This window comes from Arvicola amphibius, chromosome 4 (assembly GCF_903992535.2).
Source record: "Arvicola amphibius chromosome 4, mArvAmp1.2, whole genome shotgun sequence".
Lineage (NCBI taxonomy): Eukaryota > Metazoa > Chordata > Mammalia > Rodentia > Cricetidae > Arvicola > Arvicola amphibius.
The window spans coordinates 58,914,247-58,929,673 of NC_052050.1; the positions used below are offsets into that span (position 1 = coordinate 58,914,247).

General features: G+C 45.8%; 1 protein-coding gene across 1 annotated transcript in view; it reads right to left on the reverse strand.

Moving 5' to 3' along the window:
- The window catches only part of Specc1 (sperm antigen with calponin homology and coiled-coil domains 1), a 221,276-nt gene that overhangs the window by 182,960 nt on the left and 22,889 nt on the right, over positions 1–15,427 (reverse strand). The window contains exons 2-3 of the mRNA XM_038326804.1: positions 12,627–12,796; positions 5,916–6,048 (exon numbers count right to left, since the gene is read on the reverse strand). Coding sequence (XP_038182732.1) covers positions 5,916–6,048; positions 12,627–12,773 — 280 coding nt within the window. The 5' untranslated portion in view covers positions 12,774–12,796. The remainder of the gene's footprint in view (positions 1–5,915; positions 6,049–12,626; positions 12,797–15,427) is intronic.

The window sequence follows — 15,427 nt, forward strand, 5'->3', positions numbered from 1 at the left end:
AAATGGACAAGATGTGATTTTTTAAAAATGTCTAAAGGAGTGAATTTTACATGTATTTTTTTTTTTTTTTTTACAGTAAAGGATCAGGGCATTAGACTGGTTGGCTTGACCCTTTGAAATATGTCGAGAACCTGCCTGCTGCTCCCAGCTCCCAGCCTCATCCAGGCCAAAACAACTTGTTTCGTCATTTATGACAGTGGCCACCCATCTGGTCTCCCAACCTCACCTGTCTACTTTCAACAAGCAGTTGAAGGATTCCTTAGGAAATGAACTCGGGAGCTGTCCCTATTCCGGGGAACCCTGCAGAAGTCACTCATGCCTGCCTGCCAGGCTATGGGTTCTTCTGTAGCCCTGTCTCTCTGCTCCCAGGCCATGCTGGGCACTAGCGGGCACAGGCAGTCAACCCTGCCGCAGTGGTCCTGCCCAGCCACCACCCAGCCTGCTTTCTCTCTTGATCATGTTCTGCTCAGGTGGCTCAACGGAGGCAGCGATCTTTGTCCTGGTGCCTTCTTCTCAGAACAGTGCTGAATTCACATGGAGTAAGTGTTCAACTTATTTGTTAAACTAAAGAATTATTTCTGAAGTCGACAGTGCCACTTCAAACCAAGACTCCAGGGCATCAGTATTTTAGACAAGGCTGCCACCTGGTGGTAACATTCTACCACAGCAGGATCTTCCCCGTGTCCAGTTGACTTGAGAGGCAACTCTTGGCACAAATACTCTAAAAGCTTCTTGCTTTGCGATCTACATCACTGGGGAAGAAAGGGTATATATAAAGGGCACCCCCAAATGTAAAGCACACCCCAGGGAGAAGAGGAAGAAAACATGGCTTACTCAGAAAGTCCAAAAGTAAGTGCCCAGGGAGAACACAACATGGGTGAGGCTGATAGAAACCCCAACCTATGTGCTGCTTCAGACCCGATGAAACACTCAGAGCCCTAAATCTGTCTGAGGAAGAAGTGCCAGCGGGCTTGCGAGGTCAGGGACCAAGGGGAGAGAGGAAGGGCAGCCGATGGCAGGGCAGCAGGTAGCGCGTTTGACCTAAGAGATGCTGCCTTGTTGGAGCAAACTCCAGCAGTGCACTAGGGCATGGGGCAGGGAAGGAAGGGAACTAGACACAGCCTCTGAAAGAATGAGAAGGAGGGCTTCTGGGTAGCCCATACTTACCAGGTTAAGCCACTCCCATCCCGCCTGCCATGTGTCAGTTGTCCAGTGTTAAATATGAGTGTTGGGGGCTTGAGATGGACACTGGCTAACTGTAGGTTTAGAATAAAGTGCAAGGCAGATCTAAATAAAGAAATGATTGGCAGCACAGGTACTAGGCCAACGGTCAGATCTGATCCACGTGAACTGCCTCCGCATCTGTATTAGTGGCTTTCCCTGTCCCTGGGACAAGAGGCCTGACAAGAAGTAACTTAAGGGAGGACCCTTTTTGGCTCATGGTTTGAGGGGACAGTCCATCACAGCAGGAAGGCACGGTGATGGAGAGCGAGGTGGACACAGTGCACTCAGAAAGCAGAGGCCGGACTGGAGCTCGGCCCACTCTCTCCTGTCTCCCATTTCACTCAGCCCAACACTCCACCCCATCTGCATATCACCCAGATTATTTCAATCCAGTCAGGTTTGACCATGACATTAATCATTACAGTGTCCCATAAATATCTATCTACACATACACACATATGACAGTTTAAAAATGAAAGACTTCACCAGGAGAAAGACCAATAATATCCTCAAAAAATATATATTACCATCTATGTATCAGAGAAAAAAAAGTCAAGTTTAGGCCCTAAGTCTGTGTGGCATTAAGACCCCTTCTCAGAATCTCTATGTAAATAATAATCTCCCTTAATTTATGGAGATTACCTACACACTGACAGCATTTCTTGACTTCCTAGAGTTGGATGTTTTCCTTCACATACAAACTTGCAGAGAATTGTATTATATTGTCTTGCCAGCATGTAAGATGATGCTCTTCACATGCACACACGCACACACAGGTACACACACAGGTGTACACACACAGGTGCACACACAAACACTCTGAACATAAACAGCAGATGGGTTGGGGTGTAGCTCAGTGCTAGAGCAAACACTTAGCCTATGAAATGCCCTGGGTTCTTGCCCCAGCACCAGTTATAGGAATGTGCTGGACCAAATACAAACCAATACAAACTTAAAACATTTAAAAATTGGGAGGACAAAGAGACAGCTAAACCAGCAAAGTGCTTGCCACACAAACACAAGGATTTGTTTCAGCCTTCAGAACCCATGGAAGAAAGTCAGGTGTGCTGGGTGGCAGTGGTGGCACACACCTTTAATCCCAGCCCTCGGGAAGCAGAGACAGGGGGATCTCTGTGAGTTTGAGGCCAGCCTGGTCTACAGAGCGAGTTCCAGGACAGTCAGGGTGGTTACACAGAGAAACCTTGTCTCAATAAACAAAATGAGGAAATAAAGAAGTGGAAGGAAGGAAGGCAGGCAGGCAGGGAGGGAGGGAGGGAGGGGGGGGGGGAGGGAGGGAAGGAAGGAAGGAAGGAAGGAAGGAAGGAAGAAGGCAGCCAGGTGTGACCGTGTATGTCTGTAATTCCAGCACTGGGGCTAGAGACAGGAGCATCGTAGGGGCTCACTGGCTGACCAGCCAAACCAACCAGCTTCAAGTGTTGCCAGGTTTGTCCAAACTGTCCATAAGTGGTGTGTCTCTTCCTTCTACCCATATAACAATAGCGATGATTTCCTGTTTTGGTTTTTCTAATGAGGGTGTCATATATAGAATTATTGTTCTGAGTAATAGCTCCTTAGCGACAAGTGAAGCCATAGATGGAGAGCTATTAATTTACTATTGGATATCTATTTTTTTATATGAGCTACATATTGCTCTACATACTTCCTTATGGGTTTGGATAATCTTTGAAAACTTGCATGTATTATAAATAATCTTTCAGCATCCTTGAAAGGGTATTTATTTTTATTTTATGTGTATAAGTGTTCACCTTCATATATATGTGTGCTGGGTACTCGTGGAGGACAGAAGAATGTGTCAGATCCCTTGGAAGTGGAGTTACATGTGGCTGAGCGCTGCCATATGGGTGCTGGGAACTGTGCTCAGGTCTTCTGAGTGAGCGAGTGTTCTTAACTGCTGAGTCATCTTTCTCGGGCCCTTAGGAGCTTTCTAATGATGGGATGCTCTTCCTTTGTTCCTACACAGGTTAACTCTCTGGTGTCTTCTTTATGTTTAAAACTTTGGTTATATCTATGTACGTATGAGTGTGTATGTGTTATATATGTTTGTGTGCGTGTGTATGTGTGTGCACGTGCATTCATGTGATCATGTATGTGAACATGTGTACAGGTGAGGGGTGTTAATGTGGAGACTATGGGTCAACACTGAATGCCTTCTGCAATCTCTCCACCTCGTTTTGTGAGCCAGTCTCTTTCACTAAACCTAGGACCCTCCACTTACCAGGCTGGCTGGTCAGCAAGCCCTGGGGAGCCACCTGTCTCCACTTGCCCAGGGCTGAGGGAACAGGTAGGCACTGCCTCATTTGGCTTTGCACATGGGCACCAGAGGACGAACTAAATCTTCATGCTGGTACAGCAAGCATTTTACCCTCCCACATCCCTGTGACTTATTTATGTAAGAAGAATGAGATGAGTTCCAATTTTATTTTTCAGAGTTACCCAGTTTTTACTTAACTTACTTTAACTTCTTGAAGTACTGGGGATTGAACTCAGGGCCTCTCACCTGCTGAATTTGCGCTGAACCCTAAACCACGCCCACAGGCTCCAACTTGACATAAGCCACCTTTTACCCTGTACCAAATGTGCATGTGGATGCCGCCTTCTTCCGTGGCTGCTCTGCGCTGCCTTTCTTTGCTGCAGGCAGCCCTTTGAGTGCTCTTCTTCAGAACTTCCCGGGCTGTCCTGGGATGTTACTAGATCAGGGCTTCCGAGCAGCAGACCTACCCAGTCCGGCAGGACACTCCGCTGTCCTGCGGTCTCTGGCTAGCAGCATCTCCACCGCTATCCACTAGATGGAAGTATAACCTCCAATCAGGACAACCCAATACCTTCCCCTGGGCTAGCTAGTGCTTGCTGGCTGCTGAGGGACCTCCTCAGTACCATTTTACTCATGTGGCTGCTCCCAGCTCCTCGTTGATATGTTAATTAGGACGAAAATGAATTGATGGAATAATTTAGACACCCTTAATAGATTTAATATGTGACACTACTGAATTTAGTCTTTACTATATTTAATCTTCCTATCCCAAGCCCACACATTTCCTCCCATTTATTCACAAGGACATAGACGTGTTCTCCAAATGGGTGTTAGATTTCCTTTAATGTATAGGCTCTTACATAACTGAGATTATTGCTAAGTGTTTCTCCTTTCTTTCTTAATGTTTGTTTGTTTGTTTGTTTGTTTGAGAGAGGGCTTCTCTGTGTGTAGCCTTGGCCGTCCTAGACATCACTCTGAGACCACCAGGCTGACCTCACATTCACAAAGATCCACCTCACAAGTGCGGAGTTTAAAGTTACATACCATCATGGCCTGGCTCGACATCTTTTCTTACATGAGATCATTTCTTCGAATATTATATAACCAGTCTCTGGTCAGAGAACTATTCAATCTTTTCCTTTCAGACAAGGTGCCATTGAGCCTAGGCTGGCCTGAACTCCTGATCCTCCTGTCTCGACCTTCCAAGGGCTATTTATTTTTTGAGATGAACTCTTTGTCTTGCTCATCTAGTGGGTTCAGGTGACACTCCTGTCTCTGAGTACTGGGACCACAGTTACGTGTTGCCAAATGCAACAAGATAACATACGTTTTTGCTAGAGCCTCTCTACACACACTTACCATTTACCAAGAGTTTATTACTAAACCAGAATGGTGGTAAATTCTGACAGCTCCATTGCCCACATCCATCAAGATGACCATGTGGTTTTTCTGTGGCCTACGATATGCCTAGCAGGCATATAATGCTAACGTTCATTCATTCACTCATTTTTAAAAAGATTTAATTTGACTTTATGAGTATTTTGCCTGCACGTAGGTCTATGCATCATATGTGTGCAAACCCCACGGAGGTCAGGAGAGAGCGCTGGAATTACAGACAGTTGTGAGCCACTACGTGGGTGCTGAGAACTGAACCTGGATCCTCTGGAAGAGCAGCAAGAGCTCTTAACCACTGAGCCATCTTCCAAGCCCCTCATTCATGCACTGTCAGATGACGCAACTCCACTAGGTTGTACTGTCCGCTACTGTCTTTTGAAGTTTTCGTGGACAGCATTTGCTAACACTTTAATATCTCACTTTTGTATTAATATTGAGAATAAAGCTGGCATTCGTTTTTAATTAATTATTACTTTAATGGCATCTGTTAACTTTGGAATCAGTAGTCGAGGCTTGGTGAAAATGTGTTACTTTCATTTGCTGTATTTAGGACGAATTCGGTCTTTAAACAGCTAAGTCATTATGTAGAAACACAAGCCCTTCTCCTTACACCCAAAGCCACATTCAGGCCTCATTTTTACACTCCTTGAAGGCCAAACAAATTAAAACATATATTCGGAATGTGATGTTTGTGTGAAATTGATCAAAAAGTGATGAACGTCACACCCGTCAACAATCATGACCAAGGAAGACCACAGCTGTTCGTCACCTTGGGCCTATCCATGATCCACTGCCATCCATTGCCATCGTCCGGGACGACTCCAGAGCTACAAGAGGATTCCTGAAGTGACATGACAAACCATTGCCTTTCTGTTCTCCATCAGTCTCCCAGGTTGTACCCTGTCTCCCCAGTGCGCAAACTCCACAGGTAAGGACTATGCTCCAGGCCAGGGTGATGGGGGAGAGCGGATCATGAGTGAAAAGGAGCTTCCACTGGACAGGACGCCACCGAGGTCCTTCCTACCTGTGTTGCTTCTCAGGCGGCTCTCAGTGAGCTCGGAGATGGCTCCGGAGGTTGAGGTCTTCTTCAGGCGCACCGTCCCCGCCGAGGCACTGCCAGGCTTGTTGAGCATGTCCTCACTGCTGGCCCTCTTGAGCTAGAGAGAAGTTAGAGGGACAGTGAGCGGATAAAGACACGGTAAGGAATGTTGCACCCACCAGGTCAGGGACATAAAGAATTACAAAGGAGGCCGTCATCCCTGGGAATCAAAGCACCAAGCTACTAGTATAGAAGGAATAAGCAGGAAGAGCACCCAATTTGGTTACTACTGCATGTTCTTTCTCCATTTGTGGCTTTGTTTCCTGTTACCCAAAGGCAGCTCGGCACCCGTCTAGGTTTCTGGCTTGCTATGGAAGATTCCCCGTGAAGGTATGTGCTCAGGGGTTGCTTCGGTGTGTGCAGTAAATACTCTAAGGGCCTCACTGAGATTGATGCTGCTGAGAGCCTGAGCTCACAAAGGAACAGGTTTAAATGTCCCACTGATCAAAGTAACTAAGGAATTCCCCTCCATTTCACAGAGAGGAGAGAAAAACCCCAACGCTCCATCATCATCAGCGGCAACAAAATCCGGTCTCTAACGGTTGGTAACTCTCTGTGTTTGTAGTCCTCAAACACAAGCCACTATCAATTGAGGCGAGGGTTTGTTTAAGGGCCATTGTGGTGCACGCCTTTCATCCCAGCACTCGGGAGGCAAAGGCAGGAGGATCTCTGTGAGTTCCAGGCCAACTTGGTCTACAGAGTGAGTTCCAGGACAGGCACCAAAAAATACACAGAAAAACCCTGTCTCAGAAAAAGAAGGAAAGAAAGAAAGGAAGGAAGGAAGGAAGGAAGGAAGGAAGGAAGGAAGGAAGGAAGGAAGGAAGGAAGAAAGAAAGAAGAAAAAAGCACACACCTGACTTCATCTCTAACTTTTTCTCTTCTTTAAATTTATCTATGAATTATTCTATGTACATTGGTATTTTCCTATATGTAGGTCTGTGTGAGGGTGCCAGGTCCCCTGGAACTGGAGTTACAGACAGTTGTGAGCAGCCATGTGGGTGCTGGGAATTGAACCTGGGTCGTCTGGAAGAGCAGCCAGTGCTCTTAACCTCTGAACAGATCTCCAGCCCTTGACTATGTCTCTTCTTGAACTCAACGCCAACCACCAACTTGCCAAGTCCCCAGGTCTGAGGCAAACATTTCTAGGGACTGTGACAATATTTAGAGCAGTCTGTCTATGGAAATCGAATAGGACACACCTTGGAATTTTACCTTGTCTGGTAGCTACAGGTACGAGTCTGAAGCACATAAAGAGTCTTATGGTGGCCTAGCTAGACAGTTCATTGGGAAAGCACTCACTGCACAAGCCTAACCACCAGAGTTTGGTGGCAGGAGAGAACAGACTGCCTCAAAACTCCACACACCTGTCCCTGCACCACTACCACAACAACAATATATAATAACAATAATTTTTAAAATAAACTTTATACAGTGTGTGGTGGCATATCCCTTTAATTCCAGCACTAGGCACCCAGAAACAGGCAGATTTCTATGAGTTTGAGGCCAGCCTGGTCTACACAGTGAGTTCCAGGACAGCCAAGTTACATAGAGAGACCCTGTCCTAAAAAAGAAAAAGACAGATAGACAGACAGACTTTATAAGTGATGGTTATGTCAGTAAAGTCCCTGCTGCATAGACACGAGGACCTGAGCTTAAGAACCCCAGCATCCACATAAAAACACAGCAACAGCCCTGGGAAAACAGACAGGTGGATGACTGGAGCTCACTGGCCAGGCAGCCTAGCAAAGTGGCGGGCCCCTGGAATAAGATTGTATCAATACATAAGGTAGACAGCAATCAAAGAAGATCTCTGATGCTTACCTCTGGCCTCCACACACACATGCAGGCACACCCATGTGCACACAAATAAACACACACACACACACACATACAAAAGGAATTTATTTTTAAGTGAACATATAAAAATATTATCAATATGTGATCAATATAAAATGCTCATAATCCTTTAATGAAAGGATATTCTGAGAAATGCATAGTTAGGCAATTCTCTCCTAGAATGAATGCACAATAAGCTACATGGTATATACAGATATTATATAGATAATATACATATATGTGTGTATGTATATAGCAATCGTTTCTGGGGCTATGACAAATAAACAGCATATGAACAAAGAGTATATCAAGCACAAGAGAAAGGACAAACTCAGGAGATGCAGTCACCAGCACTGTGAACGAAACTACTACAGCCTCACACGGCAATTTCACAGCACACTCTTTCTCTGTGAGGAGGCATGCTCCAGGATAGTTATTAAAAAGCACAGCAAATGCATAAACCAGGAAGACAGCTGGTTATCAGATTTATCATACTGATTAGATATCTGGGCATGGCATTCCCTCATATGACTGGCAGAGCAGTCACACAACATGTTACCACACACACATGAGCACTGCACTGTGTTCTGACACTACAATGGCTGTGCCACTAGGCTACAGAACATCTTCAATATAGTGATATTCTATTTAAGTTTTAATACATAAAGCTTGCCTAAAAATCAGAAGGGCAAAGCTATGCCACTAGATGTCAGGCAGTGGTGGCACACACCTTTAATCCCAGGATTTGGGAGACAGAGGCAGATGGATCTCTGTGAGTTCAAGGCCACTCTGGGCTATACAAGATCAATGCAGAAACAAATCTAGGTGGTGGTGCCTCACACCTTTAATCCCAGCACTAGAGGGAATATAAAATGGGAGGCGAGAGAGGCTCTAGTTGCTTAGTCTGCTTAGTCTGTTCAGCCTGCTGAGTCGGCTAGTCGGCTTAGTCTGCAGTTGCCCAGCCTTGGTAGAGGAAAGCCTTCTCTAGTGGCTTGGCTGCTTTGCTTTTCTGGTTTTCGGTTAGAACCCCAATATCTGTCCTAGGTTTTATTATCCGTGTTACACGTCAACCCCATTATAATCTTCTAAAGTCATTGCATGTGTGTCCATCGTTGGCTGTAGTGTCATCTCATGGCTTTTGGCTGTATATTAGTGAGCTCTCCTGCAGTTTTTGGTACTAACTCTTTAAACCTGGCTTAAGAGCATATCTGCATTTTGACTGAAGATTTTAAGGGCTCCATTGCCACAGATGGCTAGGAGCAACCATACTGAGAGCATTCTGTAGGAACTATCGCAGAACACTGTTGGGACTCAAGACTCAGACAATGAGCCCGTGCTGGAAGGCTGCCCTCCTTCAAGGATGTACTCTTACAGAACATGCTGGGAAGACTTGACGTCCTCAAACAGGTCCAGAATGGGGCCAGCATCTAACCACTCCCAGTTATGTTTTTTTTTTCCCTTATTTTTCTTTATTTTTCTCCTTTCCTTTTAACAAAAAATAGGAAATGAAGAAAAAAGCAACCAGGCCTTTCAAGAGAAGCAGAAGGTCAGTAGGTTGGTTGGTCATGTACTTCATATATATGCTGGGCAAGGCTGGGCATCAGGAGGTGACACAGAAGCAGTGACCAGCTTTAGAGCCAGTCCTTGGACCAGCCTCTCTGAGATGCCGTCTTGAACCCTTGTCCCCAGAGATGTGGGCACCTTAGGCTATGTTCATTTTACTATCATCCTTAGGGCTTCCCTGCTGTGAAAAATTAGTTTAAGATGTGCTACGTTTATGCTGTGGGGATATTTGTTTAATGATGCAAAGATGTGTTGCATTCTTTTATGTGGCGTTTGTTTAACTCCATAAAGCTGTGTTACTTTGTCTTCTTAAAACACCTGATTGGTCTAAGAAAGAGCTGACTGGCCAATAGTTAGCAGGAGAAAGGATAGGCAGGGCTTCCAGGCAGAGAGAATAAGTAGAAGAGAGAAGAGAGAGGAATGAGAAGAGGAGAATGATGGGGGCCAGCCACCCAGCCACCCAGCCACCTAGTCACAAAGCCACCCAGCCAGCCACAGAGTAAGAAGTAGAGAAAGGTATAGAGAACAGAGAAAGATAAAAGTCCAGAGGCAAATGGTAGATAGGATAATTTAAGAAAAGCTGGTTAGAAACAAACCAAGCTAAGGCCGGGCATTCATAAGCAAGAATAAGTCTCCATATATTATCTGGGAGCTGAATGGCAGGCCCCCAAAGAACAAAGAGTAAAAACACTCATCTATACTTAACCAAACTCTACTCAAAAAATAGTAGAAAAAAATAGCATCTGTTCAGAAGATGTAGGTTGTTTTCCTCATCTTTATTCATAAAACATTACCACGTAATAGCTATTTACCTTAGATAGATATTATAAGTAGTCCAGAGAGACTAGAGGCATCTAAGGACACAGGACTGGTGGGCTCTGTGACAATACCCCTGTTTCAGACGAGGTCCTCGAGCACCCACAGATTTGGGCACCCATGGGAATCCTGGACGGTGAGACACAACTTGAATTTTTTTTTCTGTTCATACAAACTCAAACCAATGTTTTGTCGACTGCAACCAAGTAAGCTCTGACTCATAGCCTCGGGCCTTCTGTTGTGGCTGGACTGATGTGGCCTGTTGAAGTCAGAGCATGTGTGCTGCTGCCTGAACACCACAAAGAGGGTTTGCAGCAGCATCCCTGCCCCCATTCTTCCTGCATCTCCTACCTTGTGCTTTCAGCCCCTGCAGCTCAGCCATCATTTGAAATTAGGGATTAGGTTCTATTGTGAGTGGATCTGACTCAGTTTCCTATTTGTGAACAGTTAAGACATCCCCATCCCTTTACTCTAGACAGGCATGACGACGTCGACGAGTGCGGGCAATGCTCTAGGGACATTTGCTACAGATTCCAACTGTCCTATCCACTTGGAAGTTTTCACTGGGGAGGGAAATCTACTTGCTTTTCTGACCATCACCTCTACCTCCTTTCTTCTGCTCTGTGGGCTTTCAGGATCTAGTGCCCACCCTCGGCTGGAAAGAACAGGGCTGGCAGGGGGTGGCCACAGTTCAGCTCCTCCTACAACTCTTCCCAGATCCGGGTGTTCGTTTCATAATATCAGGCCAAGAAAGCTCCTGTAGCAGAATGGAGAACAGGAAGCCTGCCACAAAACTACTTGCTTTCCCTTGACACTTCTCTGTGGAAGAAGCTTCTGAAGCAATGCCCTTCGCTGCTGGAAAGCACAAGTCCAGGGCAGGTGGTTCCAACACCCGCCTTGAGAGTTCACAGGCACCAAGTGGCTCAGTCTGCTTTAGAGTGCTCTCACTGCCCTGAACCCCCACCTAAGCCACCAGGCTGACTCTCCCAGAAGAACAGAGGGCCATCGCGTTTCCTACACACTAAGTGCTCAGCAGGCAGCACAGGCTTTCCTAAGCAGCGCTGTGGTCGGCAGAAGCATGCAGTCCTGCTCTCCTGGAGCTCACGGCCAGACAAAGGGAGACAGGTGCTCAACAAACCAGAGGTGCGGTGGAGTAGGAGCTGCAGGGGACCCTGAAGAGGGTGTGGAGCGTGAACTTGGTCAAGGAGCATGGCGCACAGGATACTCAAGAGTGGTCTCTGACGTGATGCCCTCCGAACAGAGACAGGAGGTGATACAAATACAGAAGTGTGCCTGGCATGTCCAAGGGACAATCATTACAGGTACAGAGGAGTATGACAGTGTCTAGCAGGAGATGGGGGGGGGGGTTGACAGCCTCTCTGGTCACTAGGAAAGGTTTGCTTCTCACTCAGAAAGAACTCGAGTGGGCGTTCGACTGAGAAGTGGCATGCCACATACGTTAAAGGGACTCCCCCAGCATCTGTTGGGAAAAGAATGTGGAGTACCAAAACAAAAGCGGGACAGTGGTTTGGGAAGCCAGACAGGGAAGGATGGCACATGGGGAGAAGGTCACAGAGGAGGCTACAGTAAGGGGATTCAGGTAAAATCTATTCTCTAGGCAGAAGGAATGGCTTTTTACTGATGCACTGTGGGAACATGAATAACGGAGCTCTCAAGGACTCAGGTCTAAACAACTTAAAGGAAAGAGGAACCATCCGCTCTACAAAGGGTAACTCAAAGAGGAGCAGATTAGGAGGTGATGGAGGCAGGGGTTTGAATTTGGATAGGACACATTACAGTGGGGGTAGCATCTCAACACTCAAGGCAGTGAGAAGGTTCCTGATTAGCAATAGACATCTCGATACCATTCATAGAACAGAAGCTGTCCCCTGGAAAATGGCTCTCAACAAGGACCATCCTGCAATCTGGGTGTGTGTTAGAAAAGAGAGGGTGGTATGCAGGGCGGCGGTGGCGCACGCCTTTAATCCCAGCACTCGGGAGGCAGAGGCAGGCGGATCTCTGTGAGTTCGAGGCCAGCCTGGTCTACAAGAGCTAGTTCCAGGACAGGCTCTAAAAAAGCTGCAGAGAAACCCTGTCTCGAAAAACCAAAAAAAGAAAAAAGAAAAAAAAAAGAAAAGAAAAGAGAGGGTGCATTTCAGACGTCACCATGATTGGATGTGGAGCTGATGTAGCAGAATGGGAAATTTACATATTCTATGATTCACATGTACAAAAAGCCCCCCTCCCCAGTTTTCGCTGAGTCTTTAAACAGCTCACACATCTCTTTCCCCATCCTGGAGCACCCCACTGTCTCCCATTCGCTCCATCCCCTCAGGTGCTGCTGGGGTTTGCTACTGCCCCTTCCATCCCTGACACAGAGGACACTGAGAAATCTCACAGACCTGCCCTGAAAGTCTGTACCTTACTAAGCCGAGACTCGAAGGCCAGCGAGGTTGAAGACTTGGAACTCTTCATGCCGGAAGGGGTCCCAGGGAGGGGCCGTGTGCGATCAGGGCCATGGCTGCCTGCTTTGGCAACTGGACTCCAGGGCTTGGTGGCACTCCGCATGATGTCCTGGGGAGATCTTCTCTCTGTAGAAGGGAAAAAAGGAAAACACTCGTCTCCCTGACGCCACTTGTGAGTGGCATGATAAGGCTTTACAAACTCCTTCACCAGGCTCACCATTGCTACCACAGAATGAGTGCTAGGATTTAGCCAGGTATAGAAGAACACCGTGCACCGAAGGTGCTACTGTGGCATGCTGCTCATTTTTATACCTCTGAACGGGTGTTTACCAGTTTATTAACATGTATATGTGATACAATTGATATTCTGATATTGCTTTTCAGTAAATGATACCTTGCTCTTGTTACAGACACCTAACAGCTACGTATCCCAATACACATCTGTAAGTACACGCATGCCCTCGTGCACACGCACACACACACATACACACAAAGAATATGGTGACTGGCATCAAGACATAATATGTCCCCAAGCTTTGCAGCTTTAGAACTACCAAAACAGTCTCCTCAATTTTTAAGCACATATAAATGAATTTATTTCATAGTTAGAGTTCACAGAAATACAAATGACTCCTTTTAGATAAAAATGGATACCATTAAAAAATTAATAAAGCACATTTTAATTGATTAGACTTGACATGCAGGATTATTTCCCTAGTTAAATAATTTATGAATGAAAAATTATTGTTCAAAGTATCAGACTGCAAGGCTAAGCTATTCACATCTTTAATCCCAGTACTCTAGAAGCAGAGGCAGATGGGTCTCTGTGAGTTCAAGACCTGCCTGGTCTATATAACAAGTTCTAAGACAGCCAGAGCTATATAGAGAGACCCTGTCTCAGGGGAAAAAAAACCCAGCAGACTGCAGCTAAGGACCTGGGAGAAAGTTTGAATATAGAGGCAGAAGTGCCAGCAGTCCAGGTAAAGTCATCAACTGTCACTCACGATCCCTTGCACCCTCCAACCCTCAGCCTCGCCATCACAGCATCTCCGGGATAGATCAGAAGTCCTGGTATCTTTCTACAACCACCTTGCCTCTGTCTGTCCCCGTGGACTCTGGTATGACACAAAGTACCAAGCCACAGTGTCTATCCTTTCAAATAACACCCACAGAGGACAAGCAATTCCGGAAACCACTTCCATGGGGTACAAGGCTCTGTCTAACCTTAAGGGGTGGTAGCTGGTACTAGAGTTGAGGGTCTCCTCAGCCTCATTGCATTGTAGGACGTCTGCAGCCCAGCTCAGGCGGCCATCACCTCGTGTTCCTGTCCCTTCCCTGACCAGAAGAAACTATCTCAGCAGACAGTATCTGTCTCTCGGTTCCTTTTCCTGTTTAAGCAAAGTAATTACATAGAGATAAGTATCCTATGTAGCTGGTACTCTCTGCAGCTGCATAGATGTGGCTAACAATGAAATTGCATTTATATAACATGAACCAGGCCCTGGGTTCTATCCCTAACACACACACACACATGCATGCACCTGAATTCATTACTGGAAAAGAAAAAAAAGGATTAGCATGTGCTTTTCATAATTTTTCCTAAAGAAAATGATATATGATTTCAGTTACATGATTCGCTCAGAACTTCTTAGTCTCAGCTTGGTTCCAGGTCTTGTGATTTCTTAAAATTCAGTATTAAAAAAAAAATCAGCTTACTGCCAATGTATTTTACTGATGCTGAACACTGATTATTTTTCTTTCTCGACCCATGCTTTTTCTTTCTGGTTTCCACAGCAACAGTAAAAGAACGCTTAGGTTAAGACCTGTGCAATGACTAATTTCTTTTGGCTGGCTCTCTCTCTCTCTCTCTCTCTCTCTTTCTCTCTCTCTCTCTCTCTCTCTCTCTCTCTCTCTCTCTCTGTCTCTCTCTCTCTCTCTCTCTCTCTCTCTCTCTCTGTCTCTCTCTCTCTGTCTCTCTCTCTCTCTCTCTTTCTCTCCTCTGTATAAAATGAACTACTGCAGCTCAAGAGATTCCTCAAGAGAACTGGTAAACTTTGCCCCCAACTACAAGACAAGCAGGACCCTGTTAGGCTGACTCTGACTCATAGAGATCATTGAATAAAATACCCACTTGACGAGCACCCTTTTATCCATTAGAACTCCTTGGCAGTGAGCATTGCGGGGCTTACTTTATGAAAACTCTAGATGTGTGCTTCCCAAATCCTGCCAAGGTTACCCTTAAAATGAAAGTCCCTTTAACCTACTCCCCACAAGAGAAAACTATGAAGCTAGAAGCAACAGTAAAAGGACGGACATTTTCCCTGCCGATCGTTTTCCTGACCTTTTAGGGAGACTCAATCAGTTAATGAATCAATCTTGATCCAAATTCAAATATATACACTCAGCTCTTGATTTCTGGCAACAGATCTGACAGGCTGGGTGGAATTTAATTTTCTTTTTTTTTTTTTTTAAGTCAGCAGGTTGCTCGCTCTGTTTTAAATTCTCTGGGGACTTCTTGCCACATCACCTTCTGTACTCTCCGCAGATGGTCTGAATTTGATAAAGCTATTCACAAACAAATATCCCCAGGTAAGGCATCCACACTGCCTTCTCTGGGAGTCTGTCATTCTTTCCCCTTCTTCACTGGACTTGGCTCTCCCTTCTGTACTGATCCACACGCCAACCCCTTCTCTGCCAATTCCATCTTTTGGAAGTCAAAATGCTCAATGATGAATCATTAACATCCTACCTACCCCA